The sequence below is a fragment of the Gouania willdenowi genome, chromosome 15 (genome assembly GCF_900634775.1).
Source record: "Gouania willdenowi chromosome 15, fGouWil2.1, whole genome shotgun sequence".
Lineage (NCBI taxonomy): Eukaryota > Metazoa > Chordata > Actinopteri > Blenniiformes > Gobiesocidae > Gouania > Gouania willdenowi.
This window is the reverse complement of record NC_041058.1, coordinates 5,523,874-5,540,652: the sequence shown is the minus strand read 5'-3', so window position 1 is coordinate 5,540,652 and position 16,779 is coordinate 5,523,874. Positions and strand designations below refer to the sequence as shown.

The 16,779-nt window shown below is 35.2% G+C and overlaps 1 protein-coding gene across 1 annotated transcript in view; it reads right to left on the bottom strand.

Moving 5' to 3' along the window:
• atrnl1a (attractin-like 1a) overlaps nucleotides 1-16,779 on the bottom strand; it is a 230,695-nt gene that overhangs the window by 202,337 nt on the left and 11,579 nt on the right. Inside the window, exons 2-8 of the mRNA XM_028469441.1 lie at nucleotides 10,439-10,522; nucleotides 9,179-9,292; nucleotides 7,885-8,013; nucleotides 6,471-6,679; nucleotides 4,662-4,836; nucleotides 4,486-4,573; nucleotides 3,107-3,353 (exon numbers count right to left, since the gene is read on the bottom strand). Coding sequence (XP_028325242.1) covers nucleotides 3,107-3,353; nucleotides 4,486-4,573; nucleotides 4,662-4,836; nucleotides 6,471-6,679; nucleotides 7,885-8,013; nucleotides 9,179-9,292; nucleotides 10,439-10,522 — 1,046 coding nt within the window. The remainder of the gene's footprint in view (nucleotides 1-3,106; nucleotides 3,354-4,485; nucleotides 4,574-4,661; nucleotides 4,837-6,470; nucleotides 6,680-7,884; nucleotides 8,014-9,178; nucleotides 9,293-10,438; nucleotides 10,523-16,779) is intronic.

Below are 16,779 nucleotides of genomic sequence, written 5' to 3'. Positions count from 1 at the left end.
TGATATCAGTCATTTTAGTTCAGGGACCAAATACGGACCAGTTTGCACATTTTAGGTTGTGAAAATGAGCAATTTCATTTATTTTTGCCCTAATTTGTACTTCCACGTATAAATGTTGTAAAATATGTATGGCACTGACACTATCAAAGCAATAAGTTACTTTGAAATTAAATTAACCTAAATGTTCTTTGTTTTGTTGAAATCTTTAATGTAATTTGGGGAAATTTTTGAAGAAAATTGCACGATTTGAAAAAAATTCAATATTATTATATTGAAAAATGGAAAAGGCATTGAAATATGATGGAGAAGTGGCAGAAATGGGAAAAATGTTGTAAAAATGCATTAAAAGGAGCAAAAATATGGCAAGAAAAAAGGTCAAAATATGGCAAATGAGCAAAAATGAACTCAAATTGTTCCTTGAAGGCATCTGGCAACCTCCTACCAGTGTCTCGCAAGCCCAAACGGGGCCTTGACCCCAAGGTTGAGAACCGCTGCTTTAAAGCATCCGACCCGGTCCGTAATAAAGTAAAAATGGTTTTGTGTTCATGCTCGATAATTATAAAGAAAATGAGAAAACTTTAGGGAAAAGATTAGCAAATTGTGCCTGGCCGTTATCTTTCACCTTTACTTTATTAAAGCATCATTAACTCAGTTGTGACAGGGATAATAGTCACAAAAGGTTAAAACTGTATCATCAGAATTTTACCATAAAACATGTCATCAATGAGCTTTAATAAAGCTTTTGGACTGAGTGAAGAAACCACATCAGCACTTAGAGGTGAGAGAAAACAGCGAAGAAGAAGAAGAAGAAGAAGAAGAAGAAGAAGAAGAAGAAGAAGAAGAAGAAGAAGAAGAAGAAGAAGAAGAAGAAGAAGAAGAAGAAGAAGAAGAAGAAGAAGAAGAAGAAGAAGAAGAAGAAGAAGAAGAAGAAGAAGAAGAAGAAGAAGAAGGGCAGCGATAGGAAAAGGTCATGTGTGATCTAAATGAAGGAAGCTAATTGCTTCCACGCTGCTGCTCCGATGGTCATTAAGTGCTTTTTAGCTCCTGTTTCACACCTCCTGCTCATTTCCAGCTAACGCTAACTCTCAGTCGCTTCCTGTGAAGCCTAATGACACTGCGCACAGACGCGTGCTGTGACACCGTCACAGGGAACCAGGGAGGGGGAGTCAGGGTGGGGTGGGTAGAGATCAATAGATGGACAGGTGACGGGAGTGCAGCACTGGGAAACTGTAGCCTGGAGCAAAGAGGAGGTCAGAAGGTGAAGGAAAAAAGGAAAGTTCAAAGAAAAGGAGGGAGAATGAACGAAGGATAAGAGAGGAGGATGATGATGATGATGAAGGATCTGAATACTTTAATTTTGTCGCGTCAGCCAAAGTGCTTCTCCTCCTCCTTCTAATGACCTCACTGGTCATGCACACATGCGTGTTACCATGTGTGCATGCATTTATTTTGAAATTATTTCAAGTATTTATTTAAAAATACGTTGATTTTTCAAATTTTAATCAACTTCATGTCTCCCTTAACCTCCTTTAAAACATGCATTAGGATTATTTTAACAGTTCATGTTTCTTTTTAGTCCTGTCTTTAAATATATGTTGTGTTTTATTTATTTATTTATTTTTAATCCTGTAGCACTTTAGAGATTTGGCATCAAATGTAAAGTGCATTACAAATAAAATGTATTATTATTATTATTATTATTATTATTATTATTTTATTATTACTGTTTTACCCTTATCATTTCCTTAATTATTTTTCATTTTTGTTAGATTCTAACCTCGAGCTTTTGTCGGGAGTAAAAAAACATTTCCAACTGCTTGTTTAAAACGTCGCAACGGCGCCATCTACTGGTTGAACAGGAAGTCTTCAGCTAGCAGCAGTGAAGTGTACGTATACATGTAAATATATACTTATATAATTATAAATAAATAATACAAAGTATAATGTAAAAATGAGGAAAAATGATCAGAACTCATACATCCAGCCTGAATTAAACAATGACTTTTACTATGTGAAGACTGTAGCAGTGATGGTTCAATAATCATCTATCAGGAATACATCATCATCATCAACTGTTATCACAGCGATAGCCAAAGAAATGTGATTATCTGAGCTATATTATCAATATTTAGAATATTGACCAATCTGAGCATTAACACAGGAAAGAACACATTTTCTTGTTGCTTTGTATGTTTTTGTCGTCATGTGTATTTTTCCAATTATTTTGTGTATTTTTTGTTGTTTTAGGTCTGTATTTGTCTTTGTTTTGTGTGTTTTGCTGTCATTTTATTTATTGTTTCTGACATTCTACGTATATTAGTTATTTTGTGTATTTTTTGGAGTCATTTTACTGTATTTTTGTTGACATTTTGTATATTTTTCAGTTATTTATTTGTAGTAATCTTGTGTGTTTCTGGATAATTGTTTTGTATTTTTTGTGTGTCCTTTGTGTCTATTTTTTTCTAAATTTATATGATTTTTTTAAAGAAATTAGCGAACAGGAACCTTTCAGCTGACAGTAAAGTGTACTGTAATACATTATTTCTTATACATGTAAAGATATAATTACATTTATAACTACATATATATATGAATAAATGATACAATATATAATATAAAATGAAGGGAAAATGATCAGAACTAATACATCCAGCCTGAATTAAACAATGTCACAATATCAATATTTAGAATACAGGAAACAACAAAGGATTTGTGTAATTTTCTTGTTGCTTTGTGTGTTTTTCTGACATTTCTGTATGTTTTTGTTGTCGTCGTGTGTATTTTTGCTATTGTCTTGTGTATTTTTTGTCTATTTTTGTCTTTGTTTTGTGTGTTTTTATTTTATATACTTTGTGGTCATTTTGTTTATAGTTTCTGACATTCTCTGTATATTAGTTATTTTGTGTTATGAGTCACATTGTGTATTTTTTGGAGTCATTTTGCTTTATTTTTGTTGAAATTTTGTACATTTTTCAGTTATTTATTTGTAGAAATCTCGTGTGTTTCTGGATAATTACTAAATTATCCAAAATCCTTTTGTTTTTTGTGTTTTCGTCTTTGTTTTGTGTGTCACAATCATGACTTCCCAGGTTGTGCGTTCACTCACTGATGTTGTATTCCTGGACTTTGTTGATGTAGCTGTAGATTGGTGAGTAGCCAAAGAAGACCAGCATCACGGGGTCTCCGTCTACCAGATCCACCACGTGGGCCGTGTGACCCTCTAAAGCAGCGAGGGGGGGCGTGTCTGGTTTCCGTGGTGACCATGTGCGTCTGGGGATGTTAAAAACCCACATTTCATCGCTGACGTTGGCCGATCCTGCTTCTAGTTTCCCACCAAACATGTAGATGTCGTCCTACGGCAGAAGAAGCAGAATAAGTCCATCAGTCATAAGTCGTTAAGGCCAAAGTCAGGGCTCTAGTGGAAGGTTTGAATCCCTGAGCAAGAACATGTCAAACCAACATGTTATTATTCATTTCACCACATTCTGTAAAGTATCGGGTTCAACCACTATTCATCTAAACTAAACAGATGTTGAGGTTTTTTTTGTTCATTTTTTATATTAATATATTATTTTTGTGTTGAAAAAAACAAGCAGAAGACTAAGAGTCAGGTAAACCAAATATGTATTTTTATTGAAAATGTATTGAGTATAACATTCTGAAGTGTTAGATGGAATTTATTCAAAAAATGTGAATATATTTGACATTAAATGTTGTTTACTTGTTTTTTTATGTCCATAATTTATTTATAGACGATTCCCTTCCAAGAAACAATAAGAATCTATGAAAATTCACCTAAACTGTTCAGTATTCAGGGATTTATTTCACACGCACACTGGTTGAATTATTATTAATATTATGTTGACTAAAAAGTGACTGAACAGATTTCTAGTCACTGAATCGTTCCAAATTAACCAATATTGTCCTTGAATGGAATCGTTGCTAAAATGAATTGTTACACCCCTAGATATAGCAATACTAGATTTCTGAAATAAGTAAATAGTTCTAATCACTACTGGAGCATTCAGAAATGTCTTGTTTATTTTTCTACATTTATAAATCTTTTGAATCAAAGTGTTTTTTGTAAATATAACAAAACAAAACATTTCTGATGTTCGCCTTTTCCTATTTATAACACAATATTAACACCTTTAACTACAGTTTGTGGTTTATTCATATAAATGTACCTTTAGCTTAGATTGTGAGGATTTATAGGAATACAACTTATTTTGAAGATATTCCAATAAATGGCGTCAGAATGATCAAAAATACAGATTTATGTTCTGGCAGACCATTACTATTGCAGTCATTAAAGGGTTAAAGTCTCAGCTCCACTAAAACAATGTGCACAACAACACAAAGAACGTATTTAGAGAAATAATGGAGACACTTTTCCAAGAAATTAATACATTTCCAATCCCGAATAAAGAATTACTTCCTTGATATTTTAAGTGACTATTTATTTTGTGTATCTGTAAACATCACCTGGTAAAGCGCTGCTGAGTGTCCGTATCTGTAGAGCGGGCCGCTGCCTGAAGGCACCACGTCCCACGTGTTGGACCCCAGGTCGCAGCTTGAAAACCAAACACACGGTTTTACTTTACACACACAGAGACGCTGACTCAGCACATGAGCCAAAGTGCTGACTGATGCTTCCTTACTTTAGGACCATGTGGTAGTTGGAGTAATTGAAGGAGAAACCTCCCACCACCCACATGGACCCTGAATGCAGCACGGCCTGATGGGAGGCTCTGCCCTGAGTTTGGGCTGAAGGCTTAACGCTGGGCAGAGACCAGAAGGCTTCAGTGGATGGAACTGGGAGGGTGCAGTCTGGACCTGTGGAGGAGGAGGAAGATGTGGAACATCTTCATCATCATCATCTTTAACAAGTTTGATCAAACATTAGCATTAATTAGGCAGTGAAACTTGACAATATTGTTTTTTTTTCATTAATTTCTCTGCTGACAGATAGAATGACAGTGGAAACAAACTATATGCTGCAGTATTTGTTTGTTTTTACAATGTTTTCTTCTTTTTAGGATAAAATAAGCCTTTATTGACTTTCTATGAGAACGATGAAAGCACAAAAAGTGTAAAACAAAAATATAAAGGTTTCTGCAAGAACTTCTCAAATGATGTTAATTTCTAAATTTGTTTATTGCTCTTTTTAAGGCTAAAATCTAATTTAAACTCATTGTTTTCCAGCTTTTGTTGTTGTTGTTAAGGTGTGTTGCAGCATTTGAATAAAAACATAGTTATAAAGTTATATTGTAAAAAAAAAAGGGTTTGTTTTGACTTGTATTGTAGTTGCAATATCAATCAAGAAGAGGGCGTTGTTACACCATTTTAAGGAAGCGGGTTTATTGGTGCGTTTAATTATAACAGCAATAATCAATTTACTGTTGATTTAAAGTTTTTACTGTTGATTTTAAATGTTTTTACTGTTGATTTTAAACATCTTTACTGTGATTTTAAACATCTTTACTGTGATTTTAAACATCTTTACTGTTGATTTTAAACGTTTTTACTGTTGATTTTAAATGTTTTTAGTGTTGATTTAAAAAAAAAAAATTACTTTGATTTAATGTTCTTATTGAATTTTAGGTTTTCTGTCACACTTTCTAAATCATATAAAGCACAATGAATTGCCTTGTGTATGAAACACACAATACAAATAAATGTGCATTACCCATTACCGGTTCATTTAAATCACTTAACATTTGACATGTGTCAAATATAAAAGTCACTAATTTAAAGATTTATTTGTGCAAATTAAATAATGTATTATATGTGTATTAATACATGTATAATATATAAATAAGATATAATATTATAATAATATATTTATATATTACATAAATATAATATGAAAATTATATTATACAGTTTACAACAAAACAGAAGAAAAAGTCCAGTTGCAGTTTAATGTTTTTTGTGTTTTTTTTTTACTTTTATTTTTATTTCCTTTACTTTTTTACTTTCCCATGTCATGCATCAAGTATGCAAAATATGAAAGATGATTATGGATGATTACTTCAATGAAAAATAAATATTTTCAATCAAAGAAAAACAGTGTTCTTGGATTGAAAATATTTGTTTTTGATTGAAAATGTTTGTTTTTTTTATTTTAAAGGGATTTTTTTAGTTTTTTATTGAATAATAGACACAAATCTACCTCCATAAATTATTAAAACATTTGTTTTGCATTTTGTTTGATTTGTATTAAGGACACTTTGATAAGAATTACTGCATATTATTAATTGTAGTAAATGTGAAAAATCATGATAGATTTTTTTGTTGTTGTTGTTCATTTGATTCCTATTCAAGATAATTTGATAAGAATGACTGCATATTGTTAATATAGGTTATTTTATTTGCATTTTGGGATTTTTCCACAATGGCTCTAAACAGGTAGAGAAACACTGCACAAGTGGTGAATGAATATAATCCATCCGTCTACGCTCTCTCACCTTGCCAGCTGTCATTACAGACGCACAGTTTCTCTCCCGTCAGGTCACAGTAGCCGTGGTCGGGGCTGCCACAGTCGTCTCTGCAGTACGGGATGTCACAGGCCTCTCCTTTCCAGTACTCCTCACACTCACAGTACACACCACCAGTGGTGGGCGTGGCCGTGCTGCAGCGGCCGTGACCCGAGCAGTTGTTGGAACAGGAGTTTATCCTTAGAGGGGAACAAGAAGCAAGACGTAAACACCGACAATCACCTTAAGATTCGACTTCTGAAAGCTTAACTTTCTAAGGATGAATTTCACACGTTAAATTTGTCACATAAATATGTCACAGTGATGTCATCCCCTGTCCTTGAATGAATCATGAGCTGAAAGATGCGATTGTGTTTGAAAACAGTACTGGACAGTACTGACACTCCATTATTGAGAAGACGTAAGACAACAACAACTGGCATTGTTGCAGTTTGAATGTGACAGTGAAAGGTGAACAAAGATGATGAGTTTACAGCTCGTGTCGCCTTTAAGTTTGGTTTTGTTTAACAAGCTGAGTGGAGTCAATAAAAGGGCCCAATTTATGACTAAAACAACAAGAAGACAGTCATTGATATCCCCAGCCCAAAAAAAAGGGAACAAAGGCAATAACTCCGGAAAAAATAATTGTGCGCTTCTCATTTTCGAACTCCATCAAGGTATTGATACCCTGAAGCCACACACCAAATTCGGTTATCCTATCTTAAACAGTTTCTGAGAAAACTGTCTCCTTTTACTCTGATGGACGAACGGACGGAGCTCAAACCTATATCGCACTTCCACTTTGTGGCGGGGGATAAATTAATACCATCATACAAAAAGTAAGCTAGCTTCATGCTAACGTCTATGGGAAAACCCATGTATATGCTCATGCTAACATTACATCCTTTTTTTTTCTGTTAATGAGTTACACGATAGATTAACGTCAAATTTTACTTTTTTACATTCACAATAACTATGAGTTTTTTAGAAAAACATGTGTTTTGACGAAAACTATATCAAAACATATTTACATTATTGTCGACTATACTTTCGTCAACGCTACTCCATAGACTTTAGCTGAAGTCCTGAAGACTACATTTTTAATAAAACTAAGTTGCATTTTGGTCAAACAACTACCACTAAAATTTTAAATTTGCTGTCAAAATAAATACTGCTTGAATGAGACTCCTGGTGCTTCAACTACACTACCAAAATGAAATTAAATGAAATATAAAACGTGTCATAGACAAATGAGCAATGAAAGCTTGGTATGTACACTATGTGACTTTCTTGTGCTGGCAAGCTGACAATAAGTCTTTTTTTCTTTTCATAAAACACCTGAAACTCACAGAGACAAAAACCTACAAACGATGAAAGAAAAAATAAATTCTAAAAGAGAACGTACGAGTAGGCGATGTTGAAACCCGTGAGGTTGTACGCAGCATCGCTGAAGAAGTGGAGCAGAGCAAAACCAGAGTGGGTGACCACCTCTGGGACACTTTCATTCCTCTTTGTCTCTGGTACCACCAGACCACTGAAATATGTCAAGAAAAAAGAAAACATTAAAAGACAGTGCAGACTTCCTTAAAGCTGCTATCTGGAGTTTCTGAGAGAACGTCTCAATGTCCCGCCCTCAACAGCTCTACTTCCTCCCCTGCCTCTGTCAATCTACCAGAAGCTACGCCGAACCAAGTCGCATAACTACAAAAACTACACATTTATTGTTAGAGTGCCATAACTTTTGATTAAAACATGTTTATTACCTGTCCATAAGAAATGTCGCCAAATCCTGGTCCTTTCGGAATCCTTTTAAAAGCAGCAAGCCCCTCCCCCTTTGAAAAGCAGCCTGTTGCGGTCACAAAGACGTTTATCCACAAGCTCTTTAGTTGAAGCTTTATACGGTGGACATGTGTAACTGGAGTTTCAGAGCGCTCCTCCATGACGCTACACTGCTCAGTGAAACCTGGTTGCTGTTGTGATGGTGCACGCACATTCACTTTGATTGACAGTGGCCCGCTCCAGGAAGTCGAAGCCTATTGGCTGGGCAAAGTAAGCGCCTTCTAGCATTTGTATAGGGGTCTATGGACAAAAGCAGACTTATATACATTAATGTATATGAATGACCACCGGCAGTAGACCATAATAAAATACTTAGTTAGGTATTTTTTTGCATTTCAAAAGAATGACACATAAACACAGATTTCTCAGAAACTCCAGATATCAGCTTTAAAAGAGAATGATAAATTATTCACAATTGCTTAGATTATAGAACACATATATATGGACTTTTTATGGATGACTAAATGCTCTAAACTGAAACTACCAAACTGTAACTCCTTCTTCTGACTAAATTGTTGCATAACTCTGGACGTTTTACACAATCTAACAGCAGATACTGTATGTTTGTTTTGGACCAGTCCAAAATGGACCTCACCTTGCAGGAATTCTTCTTTAGCATGAGATAAGCCTTGATGGACTAGTGAGGTTCTGTCACTGTTAGGGATTTGTTTTTTTTGTATTAAAATAAAACAGCACCACCCACATGCCTGTTGCATGAGCAGCACTCTGGAACTGTCAGAGTATCAGACTTATTTTTCATCGTGGTCAAGTCCATCACGGCATCATCTCACTGAGCTGAGCTTCACCGGAGATCTGAAGCAGCGATAAAGTTCCATCCTTCCCGTTTCACGTGCGCTCACCTGAACACAGCAACCAGTGGGGCGTGAATGGAGTCTCCATCAAACACGTACATGTGGTCCCAGCTGCACTCGGTGGCAAAGTGATTGAAGCGCAGCCTGAGAGCTGCGTTAGGGCTGCAGACACAGAGAGAGGGCACAGTAAATAAATGAGGCAGATGAATGCATATTATTTTTAGGCTTTCATGACGTGTCACTTTTGGTTGTAAAGTCTGTGGTTAAGATCATGAAAGGACTCAAACTGTGGTGCAGAATAAATAAATAAACAGATCACACGTATATAAAAATACAGTCGGTGCTTGTCAAAAACACTCAATAAGTGAAGTTTATGCTTAAAAAGAAAGTATGTTTACAAAGTAAAGGGATTAATGGAAGTCAAACCTATGCATTATATCAGGGGTGGTCAACTAGTACGACCTTCAGGAACCAAAAAAACACCTTGTGACCAAAACCAAAGAAAAACATTTGAATTCTTCTGACATTAAAACCATGAAGAGTTGGAGCTCTTTGAACCTGAAATATATGAAACTATACTACTGAAATATATTTTTTTAAAAAAGGATATAACAACGTGAGAAACTGTAAAAGTTTCATTTCAGAAACACAAAAACAAATCTAAAACCACACAAAATGACTTTAAAAAAATGAGAAAAACAAAAACAAAAATAGACAAAATGACTCCAAAAGTAAACAGAGCAACTAAATAACATAAAACAACAAAAATACACTAAACAACTTAGTTTTATGTACAGAAAATTTAAAGTCTTGCTGCAGTTTAATAACAATCTAGTTATAGTGTAATTGTTGTGAAACAAGTTGGATTTAACTATAATTTGTTAACTGAGGAGCTAGTTGTAAAATCCTCCAAAAGAATGCAAAGTGTTTTTATTTTATTTTTTAGGGGCTTTTATTCTATTTAAAAATGACACACACTGTAATTGGCACTATATGGTCAACCATAGCCTAGAATTTTAAGCTCTCACAAACATTGGTATTAATCTCATAAGCTCATCTTAATTCAAAATGTTACACAGCTCAGGTTTTTTTTAAAAAATGACTAAAATAACAGAATGTTAATCTGTCCAGAGTGTTTGTTTTGGTGCAAACACGTCATGAATGTTTGTGATTCTGTTCCAGGAGATAGTTTTACTACTGGAGATGATCGTAAACAGACGCAGACACTGATGAATAAAGCATTCAGCTAGTGAGCAACAATCACCTCTGCAGCACAACGAAGAAAAAGAAATAAACATGATAACTTACAGTCCTTCGATCAACCAGGTGCATTTGGTCTTGTATTTATAGTTCACAGGTCCATCTGTGAGAGAGCCGGAGAGCTCTGTTAACCTGGAGAAAGAGAAACAAAGAGGATGGAGAGTCACATGACGTACGAAAGAGAGAAAATCTAAAAAATAATTTCAAAAAGATGCTTTGGTGAGGGAAAGAACATGGAATCCATACATTAATAAATATGTTTTCATGCATGATTCTGCTTTACAATCAGAAAACGTGAATGACACTTTGACAAGTCTATGAAATAACAGCTTGGATCAGTTTGAACTCTTTTTCATTACCTAATGCAGATATAGCTGCATTATCTATATAAATAACTATAAAAAAGGGACTCTTTTTAGATTAGCATGTCTCTGATATGATACTACAGAGGTCGACTTTATCATATTTGATGACTAATTAAAGAAATAAACCAAAGCAACAAAAAAACAAAACTACAAGTACATATTCTATGTCAATTCCGTGATTATTCAATAGACCATGTCAATGTTTTGTTTGATCGGAAGGAATACTTATTGAGATATGGACAATTTGGTAACACTTTACTTGAACTTTTATACATAAGGCTGACATTATGCCATCATTAGTTGTCATTAGCATGAATAAGGTGTCCTGAAGGATGTCATTAAGACACCTTTGGAGCTATGTTGGCATTGTTTGGGTTAGGTGGAGGGATCTAGTGGGGTTAGGGTTTAGTAACGAAGGATTAGGGTAACGGACAACACTTAATGACACCTTATTCATGCTAATGACAGGTGTCATGTCATAATAGTTATTATCTCAGGAACTACATCATATAGGAAACAGAAATGTGATATAGTAATACAGCTCCACCTACTCTCTCAGAATATACAAAAAGATCTGCTATACATCCTATCTGGTGGATATGCCAGACCCTCAAATGTAGAAAAAACTTTGTTGAGGTTTTGGGCTGGAACATGTATAAGCCATCAGTAAACAACTTACAAATATGCCTGTTTTTTTTAGAACGAAGTGCATGGGATGTCCTGAAAAGGTGTTGAAATGACATGAAATGACCCTCCTGTTAATTTACAGCTGCTGGGTTTTTGACGCAATCAATAAAACTTGTAATAAAATCAACACTAATGAGTCCGAGCATCTCATTTAACCAGTTTTTGTGGTGAGCGAGTGGTTTAGAGGGTTTTAATAGCATGCATAGCAAAATGAGTTTCAAAAATCCAGGCCAAATCTTTGGGTTTTTTTCTCTGACCAGAGCCGTTTATGGCAATATGCGGACTATACAAATGCAATGCACAGGTCCCCAAAGCTGAGTCCTAGCCAAGCCATAGATTGATATCTACTCAAATTAAAAACAACTATAAATAAGATCTACTACGAGTTAAAAAGTTAGATTTAAATGAAAGGTCGTCTGGTAAATTGTATTAGATTGTAGTGGTTCGTGGAGCACTTATTGGATTAGGAGTCTCTTCATGTACTTTGGCAAACTAAGAGACCACCCAAACTGTATTTTGAAAAAAGCTCCATCAAAGCTAGAAACAGATGTTCAGAAACAATATAACCACAAGGATATAAAACTCGACGATGGACAAATATCGACAAAATCAGCAGCTGTTGCCATGGAGATCCCAACATGACTGATTCAAATGGCAGCGTAATAAGCATGACGGTTGTGTGTGTGTGTTAGTGTGTGGAGACACACACTCACAGTTTAGTAATGACAGCGAGAAGGACAATGTCCCAGGCTGCCCCCAGCCTCCCAGGACTGCACAGTTACATTCTGTGTCTCTGACTGAATCTGTGAGTGCTTTCATTATATGAGGCTCGAGGGATTTTTCTCCAACTGTCCAATGGCAAATTCAAAAAAACACATGAAGCACTAAACAAGAACAATGTAATGAGCAAACACAGATACGTTTTCTATATCTCCATAAATAACACAAAGGAAAATAATCTAACCTTGGTTATAAGGTTAATAATGTTCCTGAATGTCTATTCACAAGTTCACATAAGCTAAGTTATGCCTTATAGTATTTTCATTTATATAATAGTAAAAACTAGCAGTAAAAAATATCTACACGCTGAATGAAAACATGAGCAGGACCAGAAAACTGCTGAAATAAATCCTTAACAGTCTTATTGTGTGTGGAGACCTGGTCCAGGACCTGAGGGGGGAAACCAGGTGTAGCAGACTCTCATTTCCTCATCACACAAAAAGAACAAGTTTAAAAAAAAACAGAAAAACCCTGCTTATCTGGTTTTTCTGATTTGGTTTTAAATCAGTGAAACAAAATAAATACACTGACTATTTGTTATAAAACAGAATAACCAAAGAACGAAGGGTACACAGAGTTAGACTGTATTGTTATTTCTGTTATTTCAAGTCTTTGTACAACACTGGCTCCAACAAGCAAAGCAATGAACAGAGTAAAATATCTCCCTTCTGATGCAGAGAACTCTAATTTACACAGTTTCATGGTTATCGATGCATGAGATCATATTTTATTTGCAAATATTCAGCCAAGAACATTGGTGAGGATAAACCAAGAATGGAATGATGCTGTATTAGTTTCCTCTGGTCATCCTCCCTGATCTCCTCTATCTCTCTCTCTCCAACTCACATAAGGCTCTACTGATCATGTTCAGATCATCTGGCCATAATCCCAGATTAGAAGACAAATATTAATGTTGTGTAGCAGTATTTCCTGACTTTGTTCAATCTGATAGAGATCACATAGGCCAAACATAGTTTTATTCTCCATGTTTGACATGAATGTCAAATACATCCCAGTTTGTGGCACAATGAGCAGAATACGTGCCTTGTAGCACCAGCAGATATGTCAGAAAATGCTCAAGAAAGCATGAACATTTGTACATGGGGGTGTTTGAGTATGCTGGATCAATTTTTAATGGTATCCACGCTGGTAAACCAATGGTTCCCAGTCAAAATCGAGAAATCCAAGATGGCCACCATCCATATTGCTAATTTGGATATTTTGTCATCACTTTGGTTCTATTTGACATAGAAGCATAATCTCAGTGGTGAATTGTAGTTTTCAGGGTCAAGGATTTCAATGACATATCTTAAAATACCGTAAAGTGTGATCGGAGCAAGATCCAAGATGGCGTTATCCGTATTACAAATTTCAATCTTACCAAAAAGGAAGGTTTTTGGGGACAATGATTGAGATTAAATGTCTTAAAATACTATATCTTACCTATATACTTATGTTAAATAGAACCAAAGTTATGAAAAGACAGAAAAATTGACAATACGGATGGTGGCCATCTTGGATTTGTGGATTTTGAATGGGAACCATTGGTTTGCCAGTGTGGATCCCTTTAAAAATGAATTCAGCATCATCAAAAATGTACAAATTTTCATGCTTTCTTCCAGAACTGAACATATTTAGCCTAATATTGGTACATATCTTGCCTTGGCTGATCATCTAACCTGTAATCACAGCGGATGTAGGAACACAAGTGGAAGATTATTGTGTTGAGTATCGATAGTCGTTCAACAGCTCAAACTATTCTCTAGTATTATAAATATAGATAAAGCTGATGATTGAGAGAGAGAGAAAACAATGCAGGGAGACAAAAACAGATGATGAAGAAGATGAAGAAGATGAAGATGATGAAGAAGATGATGAAGAAGATGATGAAGATGAAGAAGATGATGAAGAAGATGAAGATGAAGATGAAGAAGATGAAGATGAAGATGAAGATGAAGATGATGATGAAGATGATGAAGAAGATGAAGATGATGATGATGTGGAGGAAAAGAGTGCGACACCCTTTCAAATATTTATCTGCACCGGGTGAATAATTGATGTGGCCCAGAAGGAAGATGTCTGAAGGACAGACGAACAAATGGATGGAAAAAGAGACAGCGCGAGCATGTGGGGGGGGGGTAACCTGACATCTTTGGGTACTGGTAAATGTTGACACAAATCTTCTATTTTCATTTCCTCCACATTTAACCTTCATAATGAATGATTGGGTCAAACATTAAAGACACAAGTACAACCCCCCCCCCCCCCCCCCCGCCCCCCCCCCCCAATACTCTGGCCACATTAAGTTCTGTAGATGACAATAATGACTCCACCTCTAGTCACAGCAAACAGTCAACAGTCAATCTACACAATTGAATTTCTATGCAGTTATTTTCTTTATTCCTCGAGGTGCCCTAATAAATTAAATTAATATATAATCAACAGGGTAAAGGTGGGAGTGGCTACTCAATAAAAAGGTCTTGGTTTTTTGCTGTTTTAATCTGTTTTAAAGCGGTAAATTGGGTTTCATTTAGACGTCTACAGTATATCTAAACTCATATTGGGTTAGACTCGAGGCATTCGACATTTGGTGCAGAAATAAAAAGGATTCATCCATTGTTATAACAAACCAAAGTCTCTTTGTTTGGCATTAATTAGAATTAAAATTAGCAGATGCTTTTATTCAAAGCAATGAATGGTTAAGGGACTTGCTCAGTGTTGGATTCAAACCAGGGATCTTCACAATTATGTCACCACCACCATTTATGTATTGTACATTATGTGTATGCAAGTTTTTAAAAGGTGGGATCATTTTCACACGCATTTAAGCTTGGGAATATGAAAAAAATATTAACTTTTCATGAGAATTATTGATTGGAATTAACCGGACATTGAGTTTCACTTTTAAATAACTGATGCCGATATTTTAAACGATGCTAAAACATGTCTTCCAACCTTTAATTTTCAAAATTTCTTTCACATAATTTTTCAACCCTAATTGAAATGCTATGTTTATTAAATGCATTATTTTTTTTTAATAGATGCCAATATTGGTCTATGATACTTTTATTTAAAATTACTCCTACTTTTTGGTTAATTTCAATAAATAATTCCCTTAAGAAGTTTCTAATATTCCCAAAATTCCCAAACTTAAGTTCCTTTTACTGTATATATTCTACTGTAAATGATCCGCCCTTTGCTAATCTACATGTGTGTATCTATTATACCTAAAAAAAATGAGGCAAAACCAAACCAGATGCTGAACTACAACATCATTGTGTCTTAGAAATTCCTTGAAAGGGTCCTGGTGTCAATGATTTAGTCTTTCCAGTTCAGCACAAGGACAAGCGTAAGACACACACACACACACACACACACACACACACACACACACACACACACACACACACACACACACACACACACACACACACACACACACACACACACACACACACACACACACACACACACACACACACACACACACACACACACACACACAAAAAAGACTTGAAGTGACAGCCCCGACTCAGCTGATAGTGACATCATCCTGAGCCACATGTTAGTGTTCAGCCTCCAGCGCCTGTTTTCATGGCCCAACCCTTTAATCATCATTGTTAGCTCTCACATTACGACCTGTTTTTAAACCCAGCAGTGAGCTCACTTTACAACAATGCTGTTTGTCTTGGGGGAAAAAAAAAACTCACAAAACAATCATAAAAAGTGAGAGAAACCTCCAACAAAAACACCTCCGTTGGTTTTTACCTTATTTAGAACGCTGAGACTCACTTTACACATCAAAATAATGTTAAACACAATGAGCCTTGATTGTCATATTAAATATATATATGAATTAAGTTCATGATATTATGTCCACAGAAACTCATCATTGAACATTTTGAATCCATGACAAAATCTCTATCTTGGTATGTTTCACTACCTCACACAGAGTAGCACCACTTACAGTCACATAAAAATCACTGTGTGTTTCTGTTATTCACCATTTGTAACTGATAAACTCAATTATTTGAAGCTGAATTTAATTAATATTCTATGACAAACAATAATTCCATGAACAAAAGTGGTATTCAACCTTCATTACAGTCCCAGTTTCAAGCCTCTGGTTGACTGTAATTTCTGTGTAAACGTGTAAATGTTTTATTAAAATCTTCTTTGTGTGTTTGATTTGTTTTGGAAATTAACTTGTTTTTTGACATTTCTTTTATTTTGTAGGCATTGTTTTTTGTTTTTACATGTTCAACAAATAAAAAAAAAAAAACAATAAAATCAATCATTTTCAGAAGAAAATGATTAAATTAATAAATAATAACTAAATAAATGAATGGTAAAGTATTGAGTGACACATTGCAAAGCCTGTATAAAAACCTGAGTGAGGATATTACACAGTGAAGACTGCATCAGAGCTCCATAAACATAGTGATGGATAAACATTCAGTGCAGAAAGGACGGGTGCATTGATCACAGTGACTACCAAGACTATTACACACACACACACACGCACATACTAGTGTGTGTGTGTGTGTGTGATCTAGA